We start from the raw sequence: 24,471 nt of genomic DNA, 5'->3' as shown, positions 1-24,471 counted from the left end.
ACAAGAACGTCATTCATTACTGTTGAACGAGTAACGGAAAACTTGTCGTCGTATGAACCTTGCACTCATAATTTAACCGTCGGCAGAGTCCAGAGAAGCGTTCGATCGCTCGGAAATTTTTCTTCTTCTCTGCTTTAACGCCGAAGGTTTGTTTTAAATTCAGGAACCTATACAAAGTCACTTGTCATAAGATATCTAGGGAAACAAGAGTCAATCAAAAACAACCTCGTACATAACAGTACTACATATCCCCGCCGCGCCGTCGGTGAATTGGTCTCGGTACTTTATAGCCGAGTTTCATCATCTCTCTCAAGAAAATACATAATCTCTTACTCGTCCATTCTCTCCTCGTTGAATGAATAAAGGTTGGAGGCCTCATGGGATGACGAACGAGATGATGAATATCACTAATAACTAACCCCCAACTCGGCGACGCCGACCGTTTTTGGCGATGCAATGAATTGAACCGGACCTCGCAAGAAAATTGTTCCTGGATATGTAACAGTGCGCCACCTGTACTATGTAGCAATGGTTGCGGGGGAAACACGGCCGCAGTATTGACAAAAAAGAAGCCGAGACCTCCGTATGTACAGCTTAGTTCATGTGTTTGTCGGGCTTCAAGATAAAATGATGGACAAGTGTAGATATGGTGGCTTGATGATGTGACTTCTTTTGTATGTGGTAGGCATGGTGGCCCAGGTGATGCGTCAGAGAGATGGGACTGATACCAAGATTACCAGATGTCAGATATAAATTGTATTGATGACGAAAGAATGATTGACCCGAGAGGATATGTATGAGTGGCAAGACGTATTGTTCAACCCCACTCCTCTCCACCCCATGTAAACAACGAACGGAGAGCTCGAAACATCACAAAGGCTTACCGCGTCATCTTAAGAAATGGGATTCTGGTTAGATTACAAGCCTCGAGCACGGATGAAACGTTTGGATCAGTATCGTGTGTGGTTTATGGTTCTCAGTAATTGAACATGTGCCAAGAAGTCGTCATACCACATCCATAGGAACATGCGTGAAGAAGCCGGTTTCCGAGGTACAGCCTTGAGCCAAAGGTTTGGCTCACTGAGGCCAAATACAGATCAATGACTTGGAAAAGCGCCGGATCAATAAGTTTCATCGAGTGGAGCATCAGACAGACAAGTGCCGAGGAACCGTTCAAGTGGTAGACTTTCGAGGGCCACGACGAAAAGCCAAGATAGAGTTAAAAGATCAGCCGAGGAAAGAACATAAAAGCGAGTGGAAGCGGGCGAGCAGTGGCCAGGCCGTGTTATCTACCGGATACTTCTCATCATGCACGCTGTTATGACGTTGGTACGCAGGCGGCAGATAAAGAAACGTCGACGCGAGAGATAATCGAGGAGAGCACGTGCGTGTGACTCACGTGAAAGATTAGATCAGCAGACCCGGTTACGGCGATATGTTTTCTTTCTGGCGACGATGCCGTTGCGCAACATGTTCTTCCTGCAGACCATACCCGCCGACATCTGGATAACCATCTTCGAATGTATAGAGGAACCAGCGCACCTCGCCCATGTCGTTCTTGTCTGCTCAAAATTCAAACTTCTCGCTACAAAAATTCTTCTCAAGAACCTCGTCTGGACAAAAGATGAACCCACTCGGCGCAACCTCGCTGACTGGGACTCGTTGCACAGTGACTTGCGTTGCTTGCCGCGTCGACTGAAGCTGGGTGTTTCGTTTGAGGGAATAACTATCTCAGGGATAGAGCCTGTTCAGGTAAAGTAACACAACACAACATCACACTTTATTTCTACAACTCAACCCCGTGACAGCCTACTGCTCTAAACGCACTCTACAATGACGTTGTCCAGCAAATCTCCAAGTTCTCTATGCTGGAGGAGCTCGTTTTCTCGAGGACGATTATCTCCCCCGTCATCTATCAGCTCATCGCGTCCCTCCCTAAACTCCGAATACTCGATTTCTCATCTTGTACTTTCCTGAACCAGGACCCACACGGACTTGTTGCGCTTCCGGAGACTGAATATACCTCCAACATCACTCACCTTGTTCTACAAAATAATACCCCACCGCGCGATCAAACTGGAGGTGACATCTCGGATCATCCTCTCCACCGCCTCGTCGGTCATTCTCTTCGCTCACTGAGCATTACCTGGTCCCCCACTTCTTCACTTCTCTTTGGAACTCAACGCTGGCGTTTGCCCCGTCTCGCGGAGCTATGCCTCCACGTTACCCTTCTCACTCGTGATCTCATGGATTCCGCTGTTGAGTTTGTCAACAACTGCACTGCCGGTCCTGACGTATTCCTCCGCGTCAATAAACACAATATTCCCGACAATCAGATATCCTCTACTAATGTGCCTATGCCTGGACTAAAATCATTCTGGGGACCTCTTCCAGTCGTCGGAATGTTTGCTGGAGCCTCGAGTGAGGTGGAGCATGTCACCGTCACGGAGTCTCTGGAAATAACCCACCTATTGGCTGGCCTGGAACGTCTTTCGAGAAATATCCGAACTTTGGACCTACAACTCAGAAAATACGATAATGAGGTTTTGTTCGCCGTGCGCCAACTCTTCCCGTGCATTGAATCGGTTTCTGTGAAGTTTGGAAAAGGAAATCTCCCAGAGGTGCGTCCACTATTCTTCTTGTTTAAGGCAGTTGCTTATATACAAATATAGAATATTATGGTTATGCTTGGATCCGATATTCTTCCAGATCTAAAGCTCCTTCGTTCACTTAGACTCGCAATGGACGTCAATTGTATACCCCCACAGCCCCCTGCCGATTACAATGCTTATTTCCTCATGCACGCACTCAATCAGCAGGCGCCAGAAGAAGAAAATATGGGGCCTGGCGATGCTACGTCGACCTTATTCGATCCTGCGGACCTCAAAGATTACCTAGTAGGATGGAACCGATACTGTCCGATGCTGCGCACGGTTCAGCTTACGTCGGTAGCTGTTTGGCATCGTCGGTTTGAAGGTGACCCGTGGATTGAAAAGACTATCGAACCTGCACCTTCTACGAGGAACACTTCTTCACGTCAAAATATTAGACGTTCTTCTGATCTAATGATAACTTGAGTTTTTCCCTTTTTTGGCTTTTGCGTTGGCCGATGACCGATTATGCCGCGGGGAGCAGCAGTGCTATCAATGGACAACGACATTATTTGATTTAGGTCTATTGTTTTCATTTTTGGCGTTTTTCATCTTATCTGGATAAATGGTTTATGGTTGCCCTCTTAATCCTCGTGCTCTATTGTTTATCCATGGCATTCGCTGTCTGTCATATTATTTTTTCCCGATATTCGCCCGTTTTGATATACGATTTTTCCGCTGTGCCTGGTTTGGCTTTCTTCTTATTTGCACCCCCCGCCCTACTTGGCTCGAATAACAAATGTTGAAATCTTTTCTGTATCTTTATATTTAGCTGTTTTTGGTTGATTTGTTGTTTGTATGACATGATACCCCTCGTTTGTTTTTTATTCTGTAACAATGGAAGTGTAGGTGTTATGTTCCTTTGTATTCGAAATGGCTATAGGAGACTGGAAATGATAGTTAGTTGTTTGAGCGCGATCCTGCAGTAGTCCTCAACTTCGGTTTGATCGTCATAATACACCCCTTGTTCTAAACGTGCTGGTACTATGTTGAAAAATCCAGCGGGGCACTATTTGAACAATTCAACATCGTTCGACTCCTTGAAGACCGCGGAAAATTTTCGTTGTCTGTGACTGTCTTTTGACTTTGCGCGCATGTCGAGCGGTCGCTAAATAGAGTTCACGAATTACACAGTCTAAGTTATGTCCGTACTAAGAATATACAAACTCTCGCTCTTTGACCTCTGACCTGGCTGATCAGAAGTTAGAATACGGGATAGAACATATGCCGAACAATCAATCTTTTTTGCTTAATTCAGTACATGGTGATCCTGAATGAGTGTTTTGACGCATAGGAGTGACGTGCGCCATCAACCGGGATAACGGTCATTTAAATTCCTAAGTTCTAAGAATCAGCGGCAATATGTGATAATGCGGACGACGACTGACCGCTGGCTGTCTCAATATACCGCATCATATACCCGTCTTCAGTCTCGTCTATACACTTCACCCCGGAGAAGAGTTTACGTCCTTGACGGATGTCAGGAAGTCTCCGTACAGGTGGCTTTGATCGATATTTGAGAATATAACCGTGTATGTATTCTTTGACATGTAGCGAAAGCATTAACGTTGAAAAGCTTGATATGTTACCGTCTTTGGAAGGCAATTCGCAGATGGTATCGATTGAGAGTGTCATGAGCTTCTTCATCTCGATAGCAATGGTAGTTATTATTGTCTCCTGGGATTCATAATTAGCCCTTATCTGATTGTCGATAAAAACCGTGCACCTACGACATAAAGTTCTAGACCACTGTTTGAATCAATTTCAGCTTTCATATCTACCAAGAAGCCTAAATGACAGAGTTGCGGGCAACGGCGCAGCATATTGATGATATCAAGAGTGATGCACCAATCGGATTTAGGTACGGCCATCAATGAAAGGCGACGTAGAGACTGAGAGTGATGGGGTAATATTTGGTGTAGAAAGCTTGCCAGTGTATCCTTGTGTGGAAGCGATGATATACGGTGCGTCCTGGGAAGAAGCTCAAGGCGTTCTAGCCCTGAGTAGTGTGTCAGATATTCTATCAGGCTAGTGGTCACTCTGTCCACGATGATCTCCTCAAGGTGAACTTGCTCTTTTCGGAGCAAATCCCAGAGATCATCGAAATCGGAATTATGGGGTGGACCGTTCTCCAGTGAAATAGATTTCAGGAATCTCAATTGTATTGCATTGGATGGGGAGAGCTTCGGAGTAACTCCAAAGAGGGTGAGGTGTACAAGGTTTTTGGGATTATTGGCGAGATGAACACGAGGGTTGAGGAGGTCGTCAAGACAAATAAGACCTTCCGGTATTCCGGGACAGTCTCCGGAAAGGAAGACCCCCAATCTCCGTATGTTCGGGTTACAGAGAAGGGCTCGAGAAATGAGCAGTTGTTCAGCAACCCCATTACTGGAATAACAGTGGTATCGGTGTCGCTGATCGACGGTAAATGTTAAGGTGTTTAGTGTTGAGATACGATCAAGCTTCATGTCCCATGAGGGCCTTCCGTATGTGATATTCAATTCGAGGGATTCGAGGAGTGGCAACGTCGCTAGGCCTGCAACGAAGGTATTGTGGATCCAATCCGGTTCGACACGGGTCCCAAGATTCCAGCTAAGAGAGATATCTTATTAGAACGACTTGTTTGGAGACCCCGGAGATGGATAGACCCACACGACACGCCGAAGTCGCGTCAGGGAGAAGACAGCCCGCTCGAGTTTTAATTTCAGAATCGACAAGCAATAATCTTTTGTGAAAAGATTTAGCGGGGTTGGCAAACACACAAGGGAGGCAGTGACACTCACCAATTTCGAGTAATTGATTTTCTTTCCATGGTCGTGTACGAGTAGGATAAAAAGCCATCACCGTAAGATTGCGCACACAATTGCTCCACCGTTGGGTTCTTGGACTGTTTGTCACAAGAGCCTCAAGTAACTCTAAGGTCGAAGCAGCCTTGCGTGGCAAGTCGATTGCCAAAGATGACAGCACACCAGGAGTGACGACGTCTTCAAAATATCTACATGTCGTGCGGAGTGCCTTCTGCTCTGCCTCCAAGTAAGATTAGCCAGCGATCATGAAACAATTTACTTAGGAAAAAAAAAGTACCTTGTCTCCGATAAGCCTAATAAGTTCTGGAGGGAGGGAAAGTATTCCAGCCATGATGATTTCGGGTTTTCGTCATGTCATCATTTTATGGCCTGGTCAATGCATCCGCATGTTCACACCATCTCGGCAAACATTCCGTTACGAGATATAATTATAAAGAATGATCCGGATGCGAACATGGGCTGTGTCCCTCATATTGAAGACATATATCCGAACTTCCGTCGCGATTGGATAGGTACTTCGACGACCAATTTTCCCCTCAGAAACTTGGAAATTTTTGCCAAAGTCACTTTCGTCGACGCATGTAAATTGTAGACAACAGTAAAACGGCTACGAGCGGTGGTTGTTTCCGTCTTCCACGGGTTCTTCGGGCTCGGGCTACCCCTACTTCGCAGCCCGCTGCCCGAGATGAAGGAATAGATTATCATTAGTCGGTGATGCAGCAAGTGTGAATTCGTAAGTAAATTTATAGAGACTCCACATGATGATTCCAGCCTTGGGAGGGAACAAAAAAGTGACATGAATAGGACTTTATATACATTAGTAATTTGGCCAGCGTGATTGTGAGTGGCTTTCTGCTTTCGCAATATCGTTCCCTTCATATGAAGATAGTTGTCTGGTACCTGACGGCCATAGGTTCAGGGATAGGAATTCGGTTATGGGACCTACATACCTTCTGTACCGGCGATCAATGAGATGCCGAATTGCCGGATGTCCGATGCCCGAGCAACGAAAAAACAACCTGATCAAGTGTACCCACCTCTTTGTTGGCTTGGCTATGATACATTATATGCATTATGATGGACCGAGTTCTCCAATTTTGAAATAACCTTGTAGGACGTATCAATTCCTCGATGTTCAGCCTCAAATTCTTCCAGTGACAACGAGATGGCCAGACCCCTGTTGAGCCTTTTCTGACTATGGAAACCTTGGGGTGACGACTTTGGACAATAGCAGCGCGACTTTTACTACAAATACTTTGACTAGAGCCTATATACGATCCTTATGCACAAAGCCTCGGAGATTTCTCCAGCTGAGCCCACGACGCACGACACGTCGTAGCCGAGTCCTCGGACTCCATGTGATTGACCGCTGCCAACTCGAACATAAACGTTGTTGCAACGTTGGCAGTTGGCGGGTTCTTCACTATCCACCAGTTTTTATCGAGTACTACACAGGCAAGTCAATCTTTTCCTTAGACTCAAATCGAAAAGTTGGACGCGACTGGAAGTCCGTCGCTTACAGCGTGCGGACGGTCCTGCCTTTGATATTTTCGAAGCTACCGCTCCTTATAGTCGTGCGGTCTGTTTCGATATAGTAGTATAATAGCCTTCTGCCGGCGCCGGAATTGGCCACAGTGCTCTTCGCGGCACAGAAGAAGGAGAACATATCAACAAATCAAATGCAGCTCACACCTCTGGTTTACACCTCATCGTCAGACCCCATCGCGTTTCGCGGCTGAAAGAGCACCGGAAGACAATGCAGTCCTGATTTAAGGGCTCAGACTTGTGTTCCCCCCTTCAAGCGGCTCGGCGCACTGGCGATTCCAAAAATGTGTTAGCATTGCCGTCGTAATATGATAGCGAGTTAGACAGCAGGCGTGTTCTTTGCGAGTTGGTAGTACGTAGTCACAGTCATGAAGGTAACGGAAAGCCTCTGTCGGAAAATTCAGAGATGCCGCTCGCGGTGACTTGGATGGTATACACAGCTGGTTATTACCTTCCCAAACTTGCCACTAAATTTTTCTTAGTTGAGGTAGGTATAAAACTACTTCAGACGGTCGAGCGTCAACCTTGTCGGCCACTGGATAATCCAGCCGATATTCTCGGAGACCCCGACTTATAGCGGCAATAATCTAATATCGACCCCAGATGGCCGTAATTAGGACGAGGTGATAGAGCTCAGTTATTTATGCGGAAGCATAATAAGCTATAGCCCCAAGTGAGTGCGTTAACTTCCACCTCAACCCCTCGATGCCTAAAAGACCAGAGTTCAAGCCATACAGCTGAATATATTCCATATAACAAAGACACCCGGCATTGGAAAGAATACAGTGTGCAGCTTGAATAGCCAGTGTACTTCTATTTACTGGCATTCCATACGATGGCCCTCCGCTGTGTGCGGAATTTATCGGCCATCGCTCTTTTCTCAATTCATAATTGAGAAATAAACCACCAATATTATGTTTTCTCGTGCCTATGGGTGAGAAGACGGGCATGAAGATTTACGTCGTCCAGCGGTTTTAGCTGCAGTGGTAATGAATACGAGCCTTGGGAGGATGTCCTCAAGTTTGTAGAGAACGCGCGCATGCATCAGCTCCGTGGTGGCGTTTCATCGTTCAGAAAACATATTGATTTTCGATTGTTAACCGCCCATTTGAAGGTATCATGCTCGGAATCTATATTTGGAAAATCAATAATTCCATTTCCTAGCAGCGCGGCGGGCTACTCATATTCCCGGTTGAAGTAATGGTGCGAAAAGGACGCTTAATACGCTCAATGTCCGTCCAAACCACTAGTATAATCACGCTAAATTATATTTCCCGGTCGAAATGGAGCCGTTCGGACTTCAAGATTAATATGTCAGACCACCAGCTATACTGGCATTTCTCGTGCGACCTTCGGAAATAGTGCAATTAAAGAGGATGATTTTGGAGGATATATACATCCCGTTTCAAGCGGATCGCGCATGGTCACCCTGTACACACCAGCCATTTAACCGGGGTTTACAGTTGGGCATAGAGGGTTTTTGACAAGCTCAAGATTCCAAGGCGGCCCCGCTGAAACGCACAGCATTGAACGAATGGCCGACATAAGTACCTACCACCTGAAAATGGGGATACTCTAGATCTCTTTTTATGCGGCCAACTTTACGCGACATCTTGTCTCGTGAATCAATTGAGGACAACTTGAGCATGTTAAACCTGCGCTGCAAATTAGAACTTATGTACTCCCTCCGAAATATTTGACCAGAAACTGGATCTGATATAAATACGAGATGGCCAGGAACGCTTTTCTAAGATGGCTTTAAAAAGGTAAGGCCGCAAGACCCTTGTCATGCATCTTGGAGCATCATAACCCCACCTAATTCCATATAGAAGAGTCTTGCCTGCCGTTAGACATGAGCCTAAGGCCTTAGTTATAATTATTTGACCGTTGGTGCAATTAATTCCACAATTTCCCACTGATTTCGAGCTTGAACTATGATATGTATGATGCTTTAATTGTTTCACAATCCCAGGAATCAATTTCTTACTAAATTCAATCGTCTACGGAGAACCAGGCGTTCGGTATCCTATAATGACATGCTTACGCCCTGCCACCAAATATAAGAACCCATTTGACATGTCATGGATTCTCGTTCCAGAACACCAAATGTATTCTCTCAAGCTCTTCATCGCCGCCGCCCTTGCCTTAGCTGTTCAGGCATCTGCCACTCCTCCAGTAATCACATGTAAGCGCAAAGCTCCCTTAGATTTTGACTCATGAGAACTAATTACGACTCCAGGTGCTACTGTTCTTTGCGCAGGGACATCTCCGTACTGTTGTGATGGTCCCAAAGGCCCTCGGTGAGTCAGACTCTTCATGTTGTTTAACTGTTGTTCAATTTTATGAAAGCTGCGTAATTCTTGCTGAGGGACAAACATGCTCGAACGTTTATGATAATTACTGAGTATTCCATCATGTGATGGAAACGTTGTTCACTCAACTTCATGTAACTGTCGAATTACAATGCAATGAATGATCTCTCAATCGTAATGCTCATGCTTCTATATATCAAGCTTTCTTAAAGCTAAATATCGTACTACTAAGCCTGTACCAACCTTGGATGAGAGCGACCGCACATAAGAGGACATGATTAATATTATTATAGTCCATCTCAATGATGCGTTACAAAGATCTCTCTGACTCACAGGTCAGACAGCATAGGGACAGGGGACCCTACTCCGCCTCATGTTCTTGAATTCCACTTTAGTATTTTGTTAGTATCTTGCTATCGCGGGTTTCTTTGATTATTAGGCCAACTACTAGGGCCGCCTGTTTACAGTATCGCGGATTGTATTTGAGCATCATGTTGCAAATGCAGATTTCAAAAAAGACAGTTGACTCGGCGTTTTAGCATTTCCGAAAAAGACTAAGTTATGCTCAAAACCCAGAGTTATCCATGCTTCGCGGAATCTTTCATTCTCGGCGGCCATGGACCTCACGTAGTAGTAAACGGCCTGTAGACTATTTTTATTCATAGTTGGCCAATAAGCCCGGAATACTCTGATCTCCGCTGTTGAAAAATGCTAGGCAATTCCAAAGATCAGACATTTCTCCACGTACGGCACCACTGGGCGCCGCTTGGCGCTAAGCTGTTTTAGAAAGTGGTCCATAAAAGAAGCCTCTCCACCGGCTGTTTTCTAACACACCCCACCATGCTATCTAAACTCTTAGTCCTCTTGTCCTTGTTGTTCTTACTTCACGCGAATGCACAACCAACCACAGCTCTTGAAGTAGACGAATGTCAGTTTTCATACATCCCTTTTGTATAATACACTGTTGTCTGATAATACGGTACCTCAGGTCATATCGATCAGGTATGTTCCTGCTGTGCGGACGTTATCTCGCCTTACCATTATTCGCACCGCGTCTCCGCTAGGATTGTGCACAACGTAAGTGATAATCCTGGAACGTAGCCACTGAGACTCAAACCCGTTGTTTGTTCAGACTCTAATGGGCCTCGATGCTGTCATGGATTCGCGTTCAGCTAGTAAGGATATAATTTTATGACAATTGAATTCACTGACGTTTTAATGTGCAGTTGCAGCAACGTGGAACCCGATACCGCATGCTAAAAGAGTTATCTAGTACTGTCGTTCGACTCGGCAGAGAACGGAGGAGGGGGTGGACTGTTCATTCGTTGGGACGTCAACGTCGACCAGCTCGTACTATGAAGTAGTTACAGTTTCTTCTCCCGAATAGTCGAGATTATTGGAATACCCAGACGTAGCTCCATTGATAATACCCTTTGCTCCCACAACCGCACAAGATATTCTCCAACTACGGAGCTTAGATTGGGATATTCTTCATTGGTGTATATATCCGCAGATATACAGACCAGACGAGGAAATGACATCATTTCTTTTATGCCCTCCTTGAATAGGCTCTGGACAATGGTGCTCCGAAAAAGCCCGCTGCACCCGTTTAACACCATTTTGTAGGTATCAGAATCAGGATGAACGTGGTTGATATCTGAGAAACAAAGACTAGTGAGCGACTTGTCAGATTGAAGGGGCTGATCAAGAAGAACCCAGTCACGTTGTAATCCGACTGTCAATCGAAAACTCTCGGGCCAATTAGAATACCACACTGACGTTGCACTGATCAACTCACTCACATACCTTACTCCCCCGTGGAGAACAAATTCCCGATTGAAAGCTCTGCTCCTTGTTGAATCAGGCAACAGTAAAATCCAACCACCGGCAAGCCATGCACAGCTTTTGCTGGATATCAGACTTGTAATAGAGGATGGTACATGTTTTATAGCGTTGTTCTAGGTTCTGATCTACGGATTGTTCCTTATCCAGCCGTTCATCACTTGAGCAAGCTCGAAATCATTCTTGATAGAGATCCCTTGTTTTAGAAACCATCCTGGTTAACTTTTGTTATTGAATCATCTATGTCTTTACAGGTAAGTCCTTGTCCTTGTTCAAAAGCAAGAGGCTTATAAGCGTCTCAAAATCTCGATTATATTACTTACTTGATTATACGAATAATGGAATGAGGGAAACGGTATACATAAATCCAAATTATGCTTTCAATTAGGATATCATCGATAAAGAGTCAAATGATCTCAACGGACCAATCCTACCATCACCTAAAAAAACATTCACGAAACCTTTCCCTCTTTCTCCTCTTCGGACATTTTCTTCACTTGTTTCCACCAATCAGTAGACCACTTGAAGAAATTACACCTATACTGCGGGTCGACCTCTTCTCTCAGCCGCTCAGTTCTGCCTTTATCATATCCGGGACCAACGGGTCTAAAGTGGAAAAGTTTAGTTTGAAAAACCAGAGATACTCAGAAAGGTGAGAAGAAATATAGAAAGATGGGTGTACGGCCTTTATGAGCGCAAGAACGGGGAACCTGCCGTATCTAATCAACAACTCACCTCGCGCATATCCAGAATTTCTTCCCTTTATTAGCACCTTGTTTGTTCACTGTATATTCCTTCGCGGGTTCGCCGTGCGCCACACATTTTGGTTTGGGAATATCGTTTGCATTGAGAAAAACGCTATTCCAGGTTTGTCTGGCCTTTTCTTTCTTGATTTCGTCTCCAACCCCGCTTCCGCCCTCGTTCCGGTGGGCATTTTTACCTCTTTTTGTCTGAGTATGTGCCGATGATTGCGACGCGAGATTTTGGGAAGACGAAGGAGGGGAAGAAGATGCAGGAATAGGATCCGGGTCAATAATATCGTCATCAACACTAATGATGTCATTTTCGCAAAAACTCGTTGAACGAATCCCAGGAGTAGCTGAACTCGAAGAAGCTTTAGTCGCCTTCGCCATCGGCGGTGGTTTATCAAAATACGAAGATAATTTAGCTTGACCATTTTTCTTCGTCTCAGCAGCTTTCAACAATTTCTTCTTCTTGGACGTAGACAATGAGGCTGATTGGGATTCAGGTATGTTTTTTCGTTTGCGAGGTTGAGAAGACGCGGAAGGAGTTGAGGTGTGAGTACGAGAAGCGGTAGGGACAGGAACGGCGGCGGTAGGGGGTGGAAGACTGGAGGAAGCCGGTGCGGGAATGATAGTACTTGTAATGTTGGAGGTGGCAGTGAGAGAGTTAGGATAAATGCCGGTAGCGTTGCGTGAGAGGGAAAAACAAGAAGGCGGAGGTTGCGGTGAGTTAGCGGTGGATAAAGGTCCCGATTCTAGATGCTGCAACGATGGAGCAGCAGTGGTGGTGGTCGTGGAATTTGAAATAGAAGTGGAGATTGCAGAGGAGGACGAAACTCGCCCCGAGAGTTGAGATGCCGACGGAGACAGACAATCACCAGGGGTTTTCAAGTCTTTCGCCTTCTTCCCAGCGAAAAACTTATCCAACGACATCTGTTTTCCGGAGTGTTCCTCCCAGAACTTCGTTGCCAATCGAGGAGGCTCTTTCTCGCCACTATTACCGAGTACGTCTCGAAGTTTGATGCTCGTTCCGTCTTCGGCCGCAATTTCATCATACAAGTCGATATACACGGGGCAATGATCGCTACCTTTGATTTCGGGTTGAATGTTAGCTGCTTCGATCCAAGGGATTAGACCAGGTGTAACGAGGATATAATCTATCCGTGTTCCATAGTTCGTTTCCCGAGCAGATAGCTTGGTATTCCAGCCTGACGATCAAAAATGGAAAACCTCAGCTATGAGTTAGTTAGAGGGAGGCGACCCCCAAGACAAACGTACATGTATACATCCCCTTCCTCTCAGGCCAGAATCGTCGGACAATATCAACCATCGGGCCTCCGGTGCCGTCGTGTCTTTGTAACCAATCACTCAACCATCTTCTACCCTCGCCCGTTCCCTCACAATCCCAAAAACCACTTTCGTCACCTTTTTCTAAATTATTAGCCTTCCTCGCCCTCGAGACCATGATATCCCCTTCGCAATGGTCGATAACAGCCGCGCAAGCATTGATATCACCTAAAACGATCACTTGGCGATTTTCGTTCTTTATGAGAGATTCAACGCGGGAAGAGAGAAGCCGGTGATACTGTTTTTTGTATTTGTCTCGTGACATAGTAGGAGACGGTGCGGCGGGAGTTGTAGGAGTGGATGAATCATTCGGACAATACGTATTGATGAGAACGAAGAGACCGAAGTCAATAACCAGGGCACGGCCCTCTCCATCTAATAACTGATAATCCACTTCACCATCTTCTTCGTACGCGTTTTCGCTCTGGGCAGCTGCGTATTCTTGATGCGGAGGATAGTTGTCCCACCTGGAAACGCGTTCTTCCGGCCCCAGTGGAGTTTTTGGCTGAACCAATCCCGTGAGACCTTCCTCGGCTTTGAGTGGCGTGACAGTACTGATACGCGAGTAGACAGCAACGCCTGAATAGCCTGTCTTCTTGACTGGGAATGAAAAGAATGAATGATAGGATGGCGGGACGGCAACGGATTTAGGTAATGCAGCACGAGACGATTTCACTTCTAGAACAGACGTCAATTAGGAGTTGACGTGGATAAAGGACGACGCGCACCTTGGAAACAGATTATGTCCGAGTGAAGGTTGTTAAGAATCTCATCATGATCCTTGAATGAATTCCACCTGGGCAGCAGTTAGTACAACGCGGAGCTTTCAGCCAAGAGCGTTGACATACGGATGATATTGGGGAATAGTCCGAATTCCATTCTATGGTCTCTGATCAATACAGAATTAAGCATTACAAAAGACAACTCACAATATTCCAGGTCAGTATTCGCATTTCATCGTCAAGCAGCAAGTGGTATAAATTGTTTGGCTGATCAACAAATTATGTCATGCCGGCTTTGTGCGGAACGACTCTCTCTCACTTGAGCTTGATCAGATGCAAACCAGATGCAAACAACCCAGCCGTCGTCCGGACATAACGGGGTTGATTTAGAGCACCTAGAAGCAAAACAATCACATCTCGTTTAATCTGTTCTAACTTTCTTCGGTCGTAAAACTTCTTTTTCATTCATCTCCAATGATCGACATACCTCTCGATTGCTGAGTTTTGATTGTGTACTGGGCCCAAACCGCCAGAACGGCATATTGTTGGCCTGGGTCAAACCGTACTCAAAGTATGTTCTCCCTACTCGGCATTCTATATGACTGAACAATTCACTGCCAAAAATTTCACGGCTTCAAGTATTTGTTACATGAATTATACAAGTACTTTCTTCGACCAGGAAGCACACTATCGGAGCCTGGTTGCAACCGATAATTTTGTTCGACGTATTTCAAGCTCCAAGTTGTCCTCTGAAACATGACTGAAACATCAATTCGGAACGTTTAGGTGCTGTTTTACTTCCGATCTTCATGCCCTCGAAAATCTGTGCTTCTGCTAAGCCGATATAAGATCCGCTAAAAATTCGCGAAGATACAAGTCTCAATCAAGAGTATCAACTTCTAACTGCTGTTTTTGGCTAGACCGAGAATCTCGGTGATTTCGATAAGATTTCAAATTCGACTGATGCTTGCCTTTTCATTTGACGTTCGGCTTCAAGATACTGAAATTATGATAGTAAGCGAATTTTTCGGCAGAGACAACAAAAGAAAACTGTTTGCTGTTCACCCCACCGTCTGACCCACTGCCAGTATATCGATCAGAAGCCACAGCCCAATGCAGATGTGATAAGAGTAGAATGAATGGGTCGGTAATGGGAACACATCAGCGTTCGCGTCGGCAAAGTTTCAGTGGGAAATAGAGTTTACAAAGCCTCCACAGCCGACAGTGATGCTTCTCATGAGAATCTTTGCCACCGGTGAAACAGCAGGGGACCAATTAATCCCGGACCCTGGACCCTCTGATTTCCAGAGCACATGCATTGCGCCAGCCAAGACAAGATCACTGAACACTGTTAAAGGGAAGAACATAGGTTTTGGATACTATTGGCGGATGCCATTCGACAAATTTCAAGGAAATCACTAGCGTTGTCAAAAGCGTTCACCTGGCACAATACCATGCCTCAGGAAAGAGGACTGTGATAACTGCATTAATACGGTATGGATTCCGCCATTATGAACCCGGGTATTTCATTTTAGATCTCCGTGCGTGGCGTAAAGCGTAAATAAAGCGTAAAACATTACATATCGTTTACCCTCGCAACAAAAACAGCTTCATGACAAAGCACCGACATCCACATCTTCAATATACATATAATCAACCACGACGATTCGAGTTTTCAATTCTCTAGTGGGAACAGAACCCATGTCCGATACTGGTCAGCTCTCTATATCCTCTCGTACATCTGAGGAGACCATTACCATGGCCAATGTTCCTAAAGAAAACGACAGGCTAGCTACGCTTCCTTTCCGAAGAAAAATCGCCCTCACTGCGTTCCTGTGTCTGGCTCCATTCCTCGACACCTTGGCCAATGCTTCCCTCTTTGCTGCCTTCCCGCCTATCTCATTAGATCTTGGTATCTCAAACAGTAACGCTGTCTGGATTGTAAGCGGTTATCAGCTTACTTTTGCGGCACTTCTTCTCGGTGTAAGCATATTCTCCTTAATCTTACGATATGGACCTCAATATATTCACAGAGCGGACGAATGAGCGATTTGTACAATTCCAGTAAAACCTTGATTCTACTTGTGTATCAACTGGTATTGACTACTTTATAGAATATGTCTTCCTAACGGGGGTAGCATTTCTTTCAGCATTCTCTTTGGGCACTGGATTTGCGCGGGACGAGGTTACTTTATTCATTCTCCGCGCTTTCATGGGCGTCGGTAAGTCTCCTTGACAGATGTTGGACGGTGTTACTCATTACCCGATAGGAGCTGCTTTGACAGTCCCTTCTGCGCTACATCTCATCATTCATCTGTTCCCAGACCCAGCGCAACAGTCAAAAGCCATTGCTGTATTCGGAGGTTTCGGGGCTCTCGGCAATGGTATGTTGTTTTCTGTTTTACATATTATGTGATGTAATAACACGACGTCTCATCGGCAATAGTGTTCGGGCTTCTAGTTGGCGCTTTCATTATTCAATGGACAACTTGGCCCTGGCTTTTCTATGTTTTCTGCATAACGGGGACGGTTGTATTCGTCGCTGTGGCTCTGCTATCACCTTCTCCCGAGCGCGCCGTCGTTGTTAGCAACATGGAACGACTCAAACGTCTCGACCTTGGCGGGATTTTCCTGGTGACTGGTGAATTTGTTTGCCATTTCCGTCAATCTAATGTCGACTGATGAAACACATTCAGCTGGCCTCGTGCTCTTCATATTCGGTGTGACAGCCGGTTCAGTGAATGGCTGGACAAGCGCGAGGTGCTTGGCCCCGCTTATCGTCTCAGTGTTTCCAATGACTGCATTCTTTTTCTGGGAAGCGCGCCTCCCTGAGGAGCAAGCTGCTATGTATGTTTCTACGCGAAAATTATTGTCACCGAGCTCATATCATCCCGCAGTCCTCCAAACCTTTGGCGAGTGAGAAACTTTACAGTCCTTGTTGTGGGATCTGCGACTATGCATTACTGGTGGTTTGGAGTTGTGCAATTCATGTTCTCATGGGTCTGGCAAAACGTTTATCACTGGTCACCCATAATTACTGCCCTTCGTTTGTGAGTAACTTCATTGAGATTGCTGACTATGTCTTTCGCCTTACTGTTAAAAAGCCTTCCTGTAGGGGTATTTGCCTGCGTCGCGACCCTTACAATCAGCTTTCTCCGGAAACGTTTCCCGTTGAAATGGGTCCTTGTGTCTGCGCAATCCATTGCTTTAGTTGCCACAATACTTCTGACGTTCGGTGACTCACCACAACGTTATTTCCCTGTCGTGCTTCCTGGATTCATTTTGGGAGCCTTCGGCATTGGAACTGCTTTTCTATCAGTCAAGTATGTTGCTCATTATCGAATGTTTGTCGCGTAACTCATCCTCGTTTAGCATTGCTGTTTTCGCTTCTACGCCACCCGAGAAAGCTGGTGTGGTAGGCTCCATCTTCAATTGTTTCCAACAGCTTGGCAGCGCAGCTGGAAGTGCTATCGTAACTTCTATCCAGACAAGCGTTGAAGTGAATCATGGCGGACCTACTTCATTCTTCGGACGAAGAGTGGGTCTTTGGTTTCAAGTCGGATTGCTTGCCATCAGTACCATATGCCTCCTAATTTTCATGCACAATGACATACCCCCGAAAAAGCAGGCTGTTGGGGATAAGGAAAAGGGATTGGATACATCAGTAGAAAAAGATTCAGATCTAGCTGAGAAGGAGGGCGAATAGGTGATATATCCAGGATATACTATAATCGTCACCGATTGATATTTCGTAACTTTCCTAGCAATTGTCCAGACGTTTGCGGCATAGACTCCCATTGTAGCATAAGGGTGTTGTATGATATTACATGGCTTCGTTTCAGAGTGATTAATTACATCAGGGTTTAATAACTGTTGGTGCCGACTCAATTGCGCTTCTCGGCGGTGGCCAAGAATTACAGCCTGAATCATGAGGCCTGGACTCCGACTGGGGCTGTATACAAAGACTATATACTGCATGCCGTCGAGATGGAGCACCCGAATTTGTGTCGGGAAAGCAAAGTTAGGGGCAATTTAATTTTCTGAGATGAAGCTAAGGCTGAGCTAACTCAATACAGTTCGTCATCACAGCTGTTACTTATTATGTTAAGGAGCAGTCGCGGGATGTTTACAATTTTTCCAGCAGTTTATTTCGTACTCAGGGGTACACAACGTGATCTAAACATGGCGCTCCAAAACAATCAAGTCGCGCTGGAAACCTTTGACCTCGGCGTAATTCGGGATACATCGAACCACTGCAAAGCCGTTCTTCAGAAATACCTTCTTACTACCCTCGTTCTCAGTATATGTCACAGCCATTATATGACGAGCTCCTAGAAGCGGTTTGCCTATTTTGTTGATGATGGTGTCAATGGCGTCCGTCATTATGCCCCTACCATGATGACTTGCTACAACAAAATCTTGTGACTGTACGTGAGTAATAATATCATTAACTCAGCGTTAGAAGAAACCCACCTCCAATAGTCCACACGATATCAGGGTCTCCAATCGGCAATTTCATGTTGGTTTCATTATCATGTTTCGGATCCTCGAGTAAGGTCACTTCAGAACACCTGAGGAATCCTATATCTCCCACAAACAACTCGCTTCCGTCCTCCTGAATTTCCCGCAGGAATCTGACAGGACATTGAGTCAAGATTCGCTCCTTGTCGATCAACTCCTTCACACCGTGATCGCAGTTTGGTTTTATCCTATTGATCCAGTTTTGGGCGAGCTCTAATGGTACAACAGGTTGGACGACTTCAACAGCCTCAGATTTACATAACATACCAGATGTGTAAGGGAAGGGAACATTGGCCAGCCAAATATGCACTCGTTCATCATTCAAAGGTGGCAATAGGTTGGATACGTCATTATCTCGAGGCGGAGTGAGGATAATGTTAGGGTGCTTTTGCAGGCGGAGAAACGGTTCCCCTGTTTGCGGGTTGACTTCCAAGGGTCCAAGGGTCCCCATGCTGTAGGCGGCTGGCATCTGGCTGCTTGCCCGGACTTTTAAGTTCTCGCGGTCGCCACCCATCGGGGACTTCAGACCATGGTGAGCGATTCTCCATATGTTTATCAGTAGTGCATGACAGCATGAATGGCAGGGACGGCATTAGAAAGGATCATGTTGAGTGGGGTGATTACCATCGTTCATCATGATTTTACAAAATCGAGCGGCTGAAGATTCAGCCAGCAAATCTACGATATATATCGCTTTTTTCAACTACACTTGTGAATGACTTACCCAGCGACTACTGGCGTACCGGTGCTTGTCATGAAATCAGCCTAGTAATCAGGATAAGGACCACGAGTTAGGGGAGGGGAAGTCTTCCATTTGCCTAACAATCATAGCAACCTTACAGCGAATGTCGTCGATTAATGATCGAGATCGGCGATCGGGAATTTCAACCCCACACATTTGATATTGCTGATTAGAGAAAAACGCAACTACAGATGCCAACCTAAGTAGTGACCAGTGTGAATATTCGAACCATCACAGGGTGGCAAGCGTTAAATTCATGGCCCATGGGTCAACCTTCAGCTTCAACGTTCAACCCCCAAACATATTCGATGACACTTGTAGCCTTGAGGATTAAGTACACGGCATTTTCTCCCCGTAGGAAGAATCGGCGGTCATCCAAAAAAAAAACCAATTCTTATCACTACAAATCGAAAAAAATACAACAATGGGTCGTGTGATCATGAAAGAATAGGGATTACTGCAGGAGGAAGTAGGATGTATTCAAGATAATAATAAAAGACCTCAATCAATCGACCGAAGAAGTTGAAATCCCGATAACAGTATAACAAGAACCGAAACCAAAAATCCCACCAAAGCAGGATGCGCAACCGCCGCCAACACACTATCATTCAACGAACACTGCGCACACGTCCAATCTAAAACATCAAAGTTAAAAAGAAAAAAAAAAGAAAATCGCAAAAAGCAGAAAGATAATAATACGCACTATCCAAAGGAACATAATCCCTAGGCGTATACATCCCAAACTTCAACCCCGCAAACTGTCTCATCAACCCCGGTCCAGGAATCGCACTCTCCCCCCTCTCATCCCAAATCGTCAACCTAAAATTCCCCGGCCCCAAAGGCAATTCCTGATTCTCCTCTTGATACTTTTTCAAATCCCAAATCACCTCCGTCGCCGTCCCAGGTATCACACCCGCTTCATTCATACCTGAGACAGAACCGACGGGGTAGGTGTTATGGGTATCGTCGCATATAGCTTTGATGGTGAGGTGTTGAGGTTGTTGGAGGATGTAGGAAAAGTTCCAGCCGAAAGTGATGTTTTGGAGGCCTATTTTGTAGTAGGATGTAGAATGTTGGGGGGGTTGAGTTAAAGTCAAGAATCCCACTTGAGCGGTTATAGGAAATGCTGGTGAAGATGGGGAGGTAGCAGATGTGAGGAGATTGGAAGAAACAGTGCCGTTGAGCGAGATAGAATTTGTTGTAGTGTTTGTGATATTCATGGTATCCGGGGTATTCGGGGTATTGCTGGCGGGAATATTGGTCGATGTAGGAGCGGGAATGGGAACGATAGTTTGACCGGGAGAAGAACTTTGCGACATGGCTACGGCGGTGGGGAAGAAGGTAGCGCCAGACAAGGATGATGGTCGGGCGAGTGAAAGTCTGAGACGAAATTAGAATGGCCCATGACAGCGTCGATCTCCTCGCACTTATATAACGGTATGAAAATGTAACGGAACGAACTCAAGGAATGAAGAGAAACAATTACGACGGAAAACAAACACCACAATCCTCCCAATGGAAAAGAAAAAACGATAGAGAAAAAACCGATTCCCTCTCAAGGTATCAACGCCTCGATAGCAAAACTCGTAACCTGTGGCAAATACGCACTAGCCGCCAACTCCAAAATGTGTACATCATCAAAGGACTGATGACCATTAAAACCCCCGATTAATAGAACTCTACTGTCTGCGAGCGCTGTAGCGTGATATCCTCGTGGAGATGGAACTTTTCCGTAAACAGGCCGAGTTTCGTATTGCAGTGAAACTAATTTGTATCAATATATGCGGTCAAAATAAAAGAGGAAACGTTACCGAGGTTAAGGAGAACGAGTTCAGATGTATATTCGGTACTGTCATGACCACCGAATATGAATAAATAAGAACCGACTTGAGTTGAGCTGTGTGCCAAGCGTCTATATGGAATGTTGGTTTTGATTTGTGTCCATACGAGTGTATCTATGCGCGATTAAGTGAATTGAAAAAAGGGGGAAGGAAAGACCAAACGTACCGAGGTTTAGAGTCCAGAGTTCGTCGAAAGAATCTTTTCCGTCACTTCCTCCGATGATGACCATGATATTTCCTACAAGATTAGCGGTATGATAACCTCTCGATTCAGGTTTTTTTATACCCTTCGTCTCGACCAAATCCCATGTCAGAGTGACATTACCGTCTTTGGTCTTCCCACTTGATGAAGAACTGGGTGCATAAGGTCCATAGAAACCACCACCACCGACGTGATATACACCATGATATCCTCCGGATCCAGTTCCTCCGCCTATAGCACCCGTCAAAGGCGCAACATCCAGAGTCCAAACATCATCCAGAGCCATCATACCATTCCCACCTCCAAAAACCCAAATTTTATTTTCATACAGTACGGCTGTATGAGCTCTTCTTTGAGGTGGTGAAGGACCTGGAGCAATTGTTGGGCGAGACCACCGACGTGTGAGTGTATCGAGGACGTATACGGAATCATAATATACTGAACCGTGGCCTCCGCCGATGAATACAATTTTGTGGTTGGCGACGAGTGTTGCGGAGTGAGCTCGCGATGGAGGAGGCGTGTCGCCCAGACATTCAGGATGTGTCCATTGCATGGATTCTATATATATATGCAGAATAAATTTGTTTATGATTTTGGCACAGGTTATGCACGCACCGACATTCAAACAATAGATATCTTTCCAACTCTCCCTATCATCACATCCACCAAACAGCCAGACGACATTATCAATGACAGTGATACTGTGCGCGCGCATACTTCGATTCGGAATGGCACCGTAGACTGGGGCGCGACTCCAATACATACCGGTACTTGGGGCCTGTTCGGCGTCCTTGTCGTACACGAGTCGGGGTGTAGACTTCATTCTAGGAATGTGTGCATCACCTCTATGGTGATAGCGAGATGATGACGACGACGAAGTTTGGCGAGGAGTGTGGATGGAGGGTGTCGAAGGGGCGCTGGAAGGGGTGAGATTACTGGATGCTGCTCGCCTGAGCGAAGTGCGGGGTTGTTCGGAGGGAGAGTCGCTGGCGCTGACAGCGAGAGACCGTAGGCTGGATGCTTTGCGCGCTGTGCCCGTCGTGTTCACGCTGAGCCTGTCCATCGAGGCGCGGTGCAGCGACGACGCGGAGGAAGCCATTCACAACCAAGTTAATGACCAAGTTAATGACTAGTAAGTCCTAATAGTAACATCACACATCACACCAATGTCCCACGAAGTAAACAGTACGCCACATCCTACGTCCGCCTCTCATGTCTGTCGTTCAGCTTCCCTATGAATTATGGTACCATATCGCTGCTTATTTAACTCTCTATGACATGGAACGTACCAAACTCTATGCCCTCAACCGACCTTTTCTGACTTCGTACCTCCGCGAACAATACAAGACACTGCGTCTTGTATTTAGCTGTGGGTCCTTCCACTTTACGAACGCTGACCCAATCACATTATCTGAAAGATTGAGCCACATTCGGTGAGTAGTTCCTTCCAACTTGAATGATGTCATCTAACAAGTCGAAGGTCACTGATTGCGGAGAACGTACGGACTCTCAACGTCGTTCTCGAGCAGTACTCATTTCAACCAGAGTACGAGTTTTCAACCAACAAGATACTACGCATACTCCCAAAAAAACTTCTCCTCAAAAGGAGGATACATAAATTGCGGAAAAACTTTCCGTCATCTCAACAAATCCTCGGCGCCTTTTCGAAATTGAAGAACCTCACTTCAATCAATTGTGCCCTTCTCACAGAGTGTCCTCCTTTCGTCTTCGACTCTCAACGGTTTCTTACGTCTGGTATCAGCGTTGCATGGACTTCGTCAAGGAACACCTTAACATGCCTGGTCCTCACAATGCATATATACCCACTAAACGATCTCGGTCTGGATGCAATTACTTTTCCTCATCTACAACAATTCCATCTCATCCTTCGCTCCAAGAAGTTATGCGTAGTTGTCAATCGAGAAATCGATAGCACTCCCTCGGAGTCCTTGACAATTTCAGCCCCCTCTATGGCCCAATTTTTGGCACGGCACCAATATACTTTGGAGACCCTCACTCTAGCATTCCCTATAAATGCTCAAAAGTTCGCCGCTGATCTCCTCAATCAATTTCCTCTCCTTCCATCCCTTTATGACCTTCAACTCCACTTTACGCCAGATGGTATCATCAGGACTCCTTCCCTTCCTCTCGGATTATTTAAGACCTTGGAATCAAACTCCAAATCCCTGAAAGGTCTCTCTTTAGTCTTCGACGATTTATTTGGTAATTGTGATTTTCCACATGAAGAAGATATACAGCTTTATCGTGATTGGTGGACCGCTCAATCCTTTGAGAGAATTCAATTCCCGAAATTGGAACATCTTCGATTGGACTTTGATGAAGTCATTGATGATACACCTCTCATGCTTCAACTTGCCGTATCCTTGACAGTGAGTCAGTCCCTTATTTTTCGGTACCCAAGTTCCGCCTCGTATTCATGTAATTTATTTTTTTCGCAGGCAAATTCTCTTCATTTGGAATCTGATATAGTTCCATCTGATATTGAACGGTTGTCCACGCTATATGCAAACTTGGAGCGAAAATGTCAAATGGAAACTCTGATTCTATCAATTAGAACATTGACTCCTTCCATTCTATCGTGTCTCGCACTTGGGTTTTCTAGAATCAAGACATTGAAATTACACTATACCTGTATTGGTTTAGACGATTGGGATCACGATCCAGCTATATTCATACAGGTCAGTAATTCTAAATCCCAAAAATGAAACACATATGTTGTTAATCACTGCTAATCATTAAAATAGGAAATTTCGCAAAGGAGGTTTCCGAATTGGTCACTGGAGAATATATATTTCTTTGATCGATGGGCAAAGCGTCGTGATCATCAATTATTCAAGAAAGCGATTGTGAAGGCTCTTCCTCGAATACAATCCGTTCATATTTTATTGGAAGGATGGCAGCATGATCGATTACGGGTACCTCGTATTGATGCTGAGAGGTTGTAATGTAATGAGGGCGGAGTCGGTGGTTCACGCGATACGTCAGTCAAAGTTCCGTTATCAAATCAAGAGCGTTCAGGCTCATCATGATCATTGAACTTAACAGATAGACTAATTATTGTTGATATGGCAGTCAAATTAAATTGGATAGCAGAACAGGCGCAAATTACCCTTTAATTCCAGGACACTACCTTCGCTGCACGCTTTTGACTATCATGTACTTCGAACCACAGGGA

At 45.4% G+C, this 24,471-nt stretch overlaps 10 protein-coding genes across 10 annotated transcripts; 5 read left to right on the top strand and 5 right to left on the bottom strand.

Moving 5' to 3' along the window:
* Window positions 1–1,455: 1,455 nt before the first annotated feature.
* AGABI2DRAFT_179107 (hypothetical protein) lies at window positions 1,456–3,120 on the top strand (the record flags this gene model as incomplete). The annotated part of the gene is made up of 3 exons (XM_006462218.1): window positions 1,456–1,752; window positions 1,809–2,621; window positions 2,673–3,120. The coding sequence occupies 3 exons, from the start codon at window positions 1,456–1,458 to the stop codon at window positions 3,075–3,077; spliced, it is 1,515 nt and encodes a 504-aa protein (XP_006462281.1). The 3' UTR covers window positions 3,078–3,120.
* An 875-nt stretch (window positions 3,121–3,995) lies between these two features.
* On the bottom strand, window positions 3,996–5,789 carry AGABI2DRAFT_119137 (hypothetical protein; the record flags this gene model as incomplete). Its single annotated transcript, XM_006462217.1, has 5 exons — window positions 3,996–4,328; window positions 4,382–5,243; window positions 5,304–5,376; window positions 5,435–5,678; window positions 5,736–5,789. The coding sequence occupies 5 exons, from the start codon at window positions 5,787–5,789 to the stop codon at window positions 3,996–3,998; spliced, it is 1,566 nt and encodes a 521-aa protein (XP_006462280.1).
* A 3,290-nt stretch (window positions 5,790–9,079) lies between these two features.
* AGABI2DRAFT_119136 (hypothetical protein) lies at window positions 9,080–9,407 on the top strand (the record flags this gene model as incomplete). Its single annotated transcript, XM_006462216.1, has 3 exons — window positions 9,080–9,188; window positions 9,243–9,303; window positions 9,353–9,407. 3 exons carry the CDS (start codon window positions 9,080–9,082, stop codon window positions 9,405–9,407), a joined length of 225 nt encoding a protein of 74 aa, XP_006462279.1.
* Window positions 9,408–10,058: 651 nt separating this feature from the next.
* AGABI2DRAFT_193502 (hypothetical protein) lies at window positions 10,059–10,859 on the top strand. Its single transcript, XM_006462215.1, has 4 exons — window positions 10,059–10,243; window positions 10,304–10,392; window positions 10,448–10,490; window positions 10,542–10,859. The coding sequence occupies exons 1-4, from the start codon at window positions 10,156–10,158 to the stop codon at window positions 10,586–10,588; spliced, it is 267 nt and encodes an 88-aa protein (XP_006462278.1). The 5' UTR covers window positions 10,059–10,155; the 3' UTR covers window positions 10,589–10,859.
* Window positions 10,860–11,609: 750 nt separating this feature from the next.
* Window positions 11,610–14,510, bottom strand: AGABI2DRAFT_179106 (hypothetical protein; the record flags this gene model as incomplete). Its single annotated transcript, XM_006462214.1, has 7 exons — window positions 11,610–11,763; window positions 11,893–13,108; window positions 13,179–13,925; window positions 13,976–14,043; window positions 14,096–14,127; window positions 14,177–14,236; window positions 14,457–14,510. The coding sequence occupies 7 exons, from the start codon at window positions 14,508–14,510 to the stop codon at window positions 11,610–11,612; spliced, it is 2,331 nt and encodes a 776-aa protein (XP_006462277.1).
* A 1,217-nt stretch (window positions 14,511–15,727) lies between these two features.
* AGABI2DRAFT_206562 (hypothetical protein) lies at window positions 15,728–17,675 on the top strand (the record flags this gene model as incomplete). Its single annotated transcript, XM_006462213.1, has 9 exons — window positions 15,728–15,952; window positions 16,003–16,033; window positions 16,084–16,187; window positions 16,308–16,353; window positions 16,416–16,610; window positions 16,666–16,816; window positions 16,867–17,019; window positions 17,074–17,292; window positions 17,342–17,675. 9 exons carry the CDS (start codon window positions 15,728–15,730, stop codon window positions 17,673–17,675), a joined length of 1,458 nt encoding a protein of 485 aa, XP_006462276.1.
* Window positions 17,676–18,145: 470 nt separating this feature from the next.
* AGABI2DRAFT_71320 (hypothetical protein) lies at window positions 18,146–18,941 on the bottom strand (the record flags this gene model as incomplete). The annotated part of the gene is made up of 3 exons (XM_006462212.1): window positions 18,146–18,387; window positions 18,443–18,703; window positions 18,758–18,941. 3 exons carry the CDS (start codon window positions 18,939–18,941, stop codon window positions 18,146–18,148), a joined length of 687 nt encoding a protein of 228 aa, XP_006462275.1.
* A 792-nt stretch (window positions 18,942–19,733) lies between these two features.
* Window positions 19,734–20,452, bottom strand: AGABI2DRAFT_206559 (hypothetical protein; the record flags this gene model as incomplete). Its single annotated transcript, XM_006462211.1, has 2 exons — window positions 19,734–19,867; window positions 19,936–20,452. 2 exons carry the CDS (start codon window positions 20,450–20,452, stop codon window positions 19,734–19,736), a joined length of 651 nt encoding a protein of 216 aa, XP_006462274.1.
* Window positions 20,453–20,743: 291 nt separating this feature from the next.
* On the bottom strand, window positions 20,744–22,385 carry AGABI2DRAFT_186268 (hypothetical protein). Its single transcript, XM_006462210.1, has 4 exons — window positions 21,891–22,385; window positions 21,240–21,833; window positions 21,044–21,187; window positions 20,744–20,996 (listed from the first exon to the last, which is right to left on the bottom strand). Exons 1-4 carry the CDS (start codon window positions 22,372–22,374, stop codon window positions 20,788–20,790), a joined length of 1,431 nt encoding a protein of 476 aa, XP_006462273.1. The 5' UTR covers window positions 22,375–22,385; the 3' UTR covers window positions 20,744–20,787.
* Window positions 22,386–23,113: 728 nt separating this feature from the next.
* AGABI2DRAFT_179103 (hypothetical protein) lies at window positions 23,114–24,255 on the top strand. The gene is made up of 4 exons (XM_006462209.1): window positions 23,114–23,665; window positions 23,735–23,819; window positions 23,940–23,974; window positions 24,041–24,255. The coding sequence occupies exons 1-4, from the start codon at window positions 23,246–23,248 to the stop codon at window positions 24,239–24,241; spliced, it is 741 nt and encodes a 246-aa protein (XP_006462272.1). The 5' UTR covers window positions 23,114–23,245; the 3' UTR covers window positions 24,242–24,255.
* The last annotated feature ends 216 nt before the right edge of the window (window positions 24,256–24,471 follow it).

The sequence above is a fragment of the Agaricus bisporus genome (assembly GCF_000300575.1).
Source record: "Agaricus bisporus var. bisporus H97 unplaced genomic scaffold AGABI2scaffold_6, whole genome shotgun sequence".
Classification (NCBI taxonomy): Eukaryota; Fungi; Basidiomycota; class Agaricomycetes; order Agaricales; family Agaricaceae; genus Agaricus; species Agaricus bisporus.
This window is presented reverse-complemented; position numbering and strand designations above follow the sequence as displayed.

What these genes read in the sequence shown, in the direction of transcription:
- AGABI2DRAFT_179103 (XM_006462209.1), top strand. Translation starts at nt 23,246, where the DNA reads ATGGCCCAATTTTTGGCACGGCACCAATATACTTTGGAGACCCTCACT. An exon ending in AACTTGCCGTATCCTTGACA is followed by an intron (nt 23,666 to 23,734) that starts GTGAGTCAGTCC and finishes TTTTTTTCGCAG; the next exon opens with GCAAATTCTCTTCATTTGGA. An exon ending in ATCCAGCTATATTCATACAG is followed by an intron (nt 23,975 to 24,040) that starts GTCAGTAATTCT and finishes TCATTAAAATAG; the next exon opens with GAAATTTCGCAAAGGAGGTT.
- AGABI2DRAFT_193502 (XM_006462215.1), top strand. Translation starts at nt 10,156, where the DNA reads ATGCTATCTAAACTCTTAGTCCTCTTGTCCTTGTTGTTCTTACTTCAC. An exon ending in AGCTCTTGAAGTAGACGAAT is followed by an intron (nt 10,244 to 10,303) that starts GTCAGTTTTCAT and finishes ACGGTACCTCAG; the next exon opens with GTCATATCGATCAGGTATGT. An exon ending in CCGCTAGGATTGTGCACAAC is followed by an intron (nt 10,393 to 10,447) that starts GTAAGTGATAAT and finishes TTGTTTGTTCAG; the next exon opens with ACTCTAATGGGCCTCGATGC.
- AGABI2DRAFT_186268 (XM_006462210.1), bottom strand. Translation starts at nt 22,374, where the DNA reads ATGGCTTCCTCCGCGTCGTCGCTGCACCGCGCCTCGATGGACAGGCTC. An exon ending in TATCTATTGTTTGAATGTCG is followed by an intron (nt 21,834 to 21,890) that starts GTGCGTGCATAA and finishes ATATATATATAG; the next exon opens with AATCCATGCAATGGACACAT. An exon ending in ACTCTGGACTCTAAACCTCG is followed by an intron (nt 21,188 to 21,239) that starts GTACGTTTGGTC and finishes AATCGCGCATAG; the next exon opens with ATACACTCGTATGGACACAA.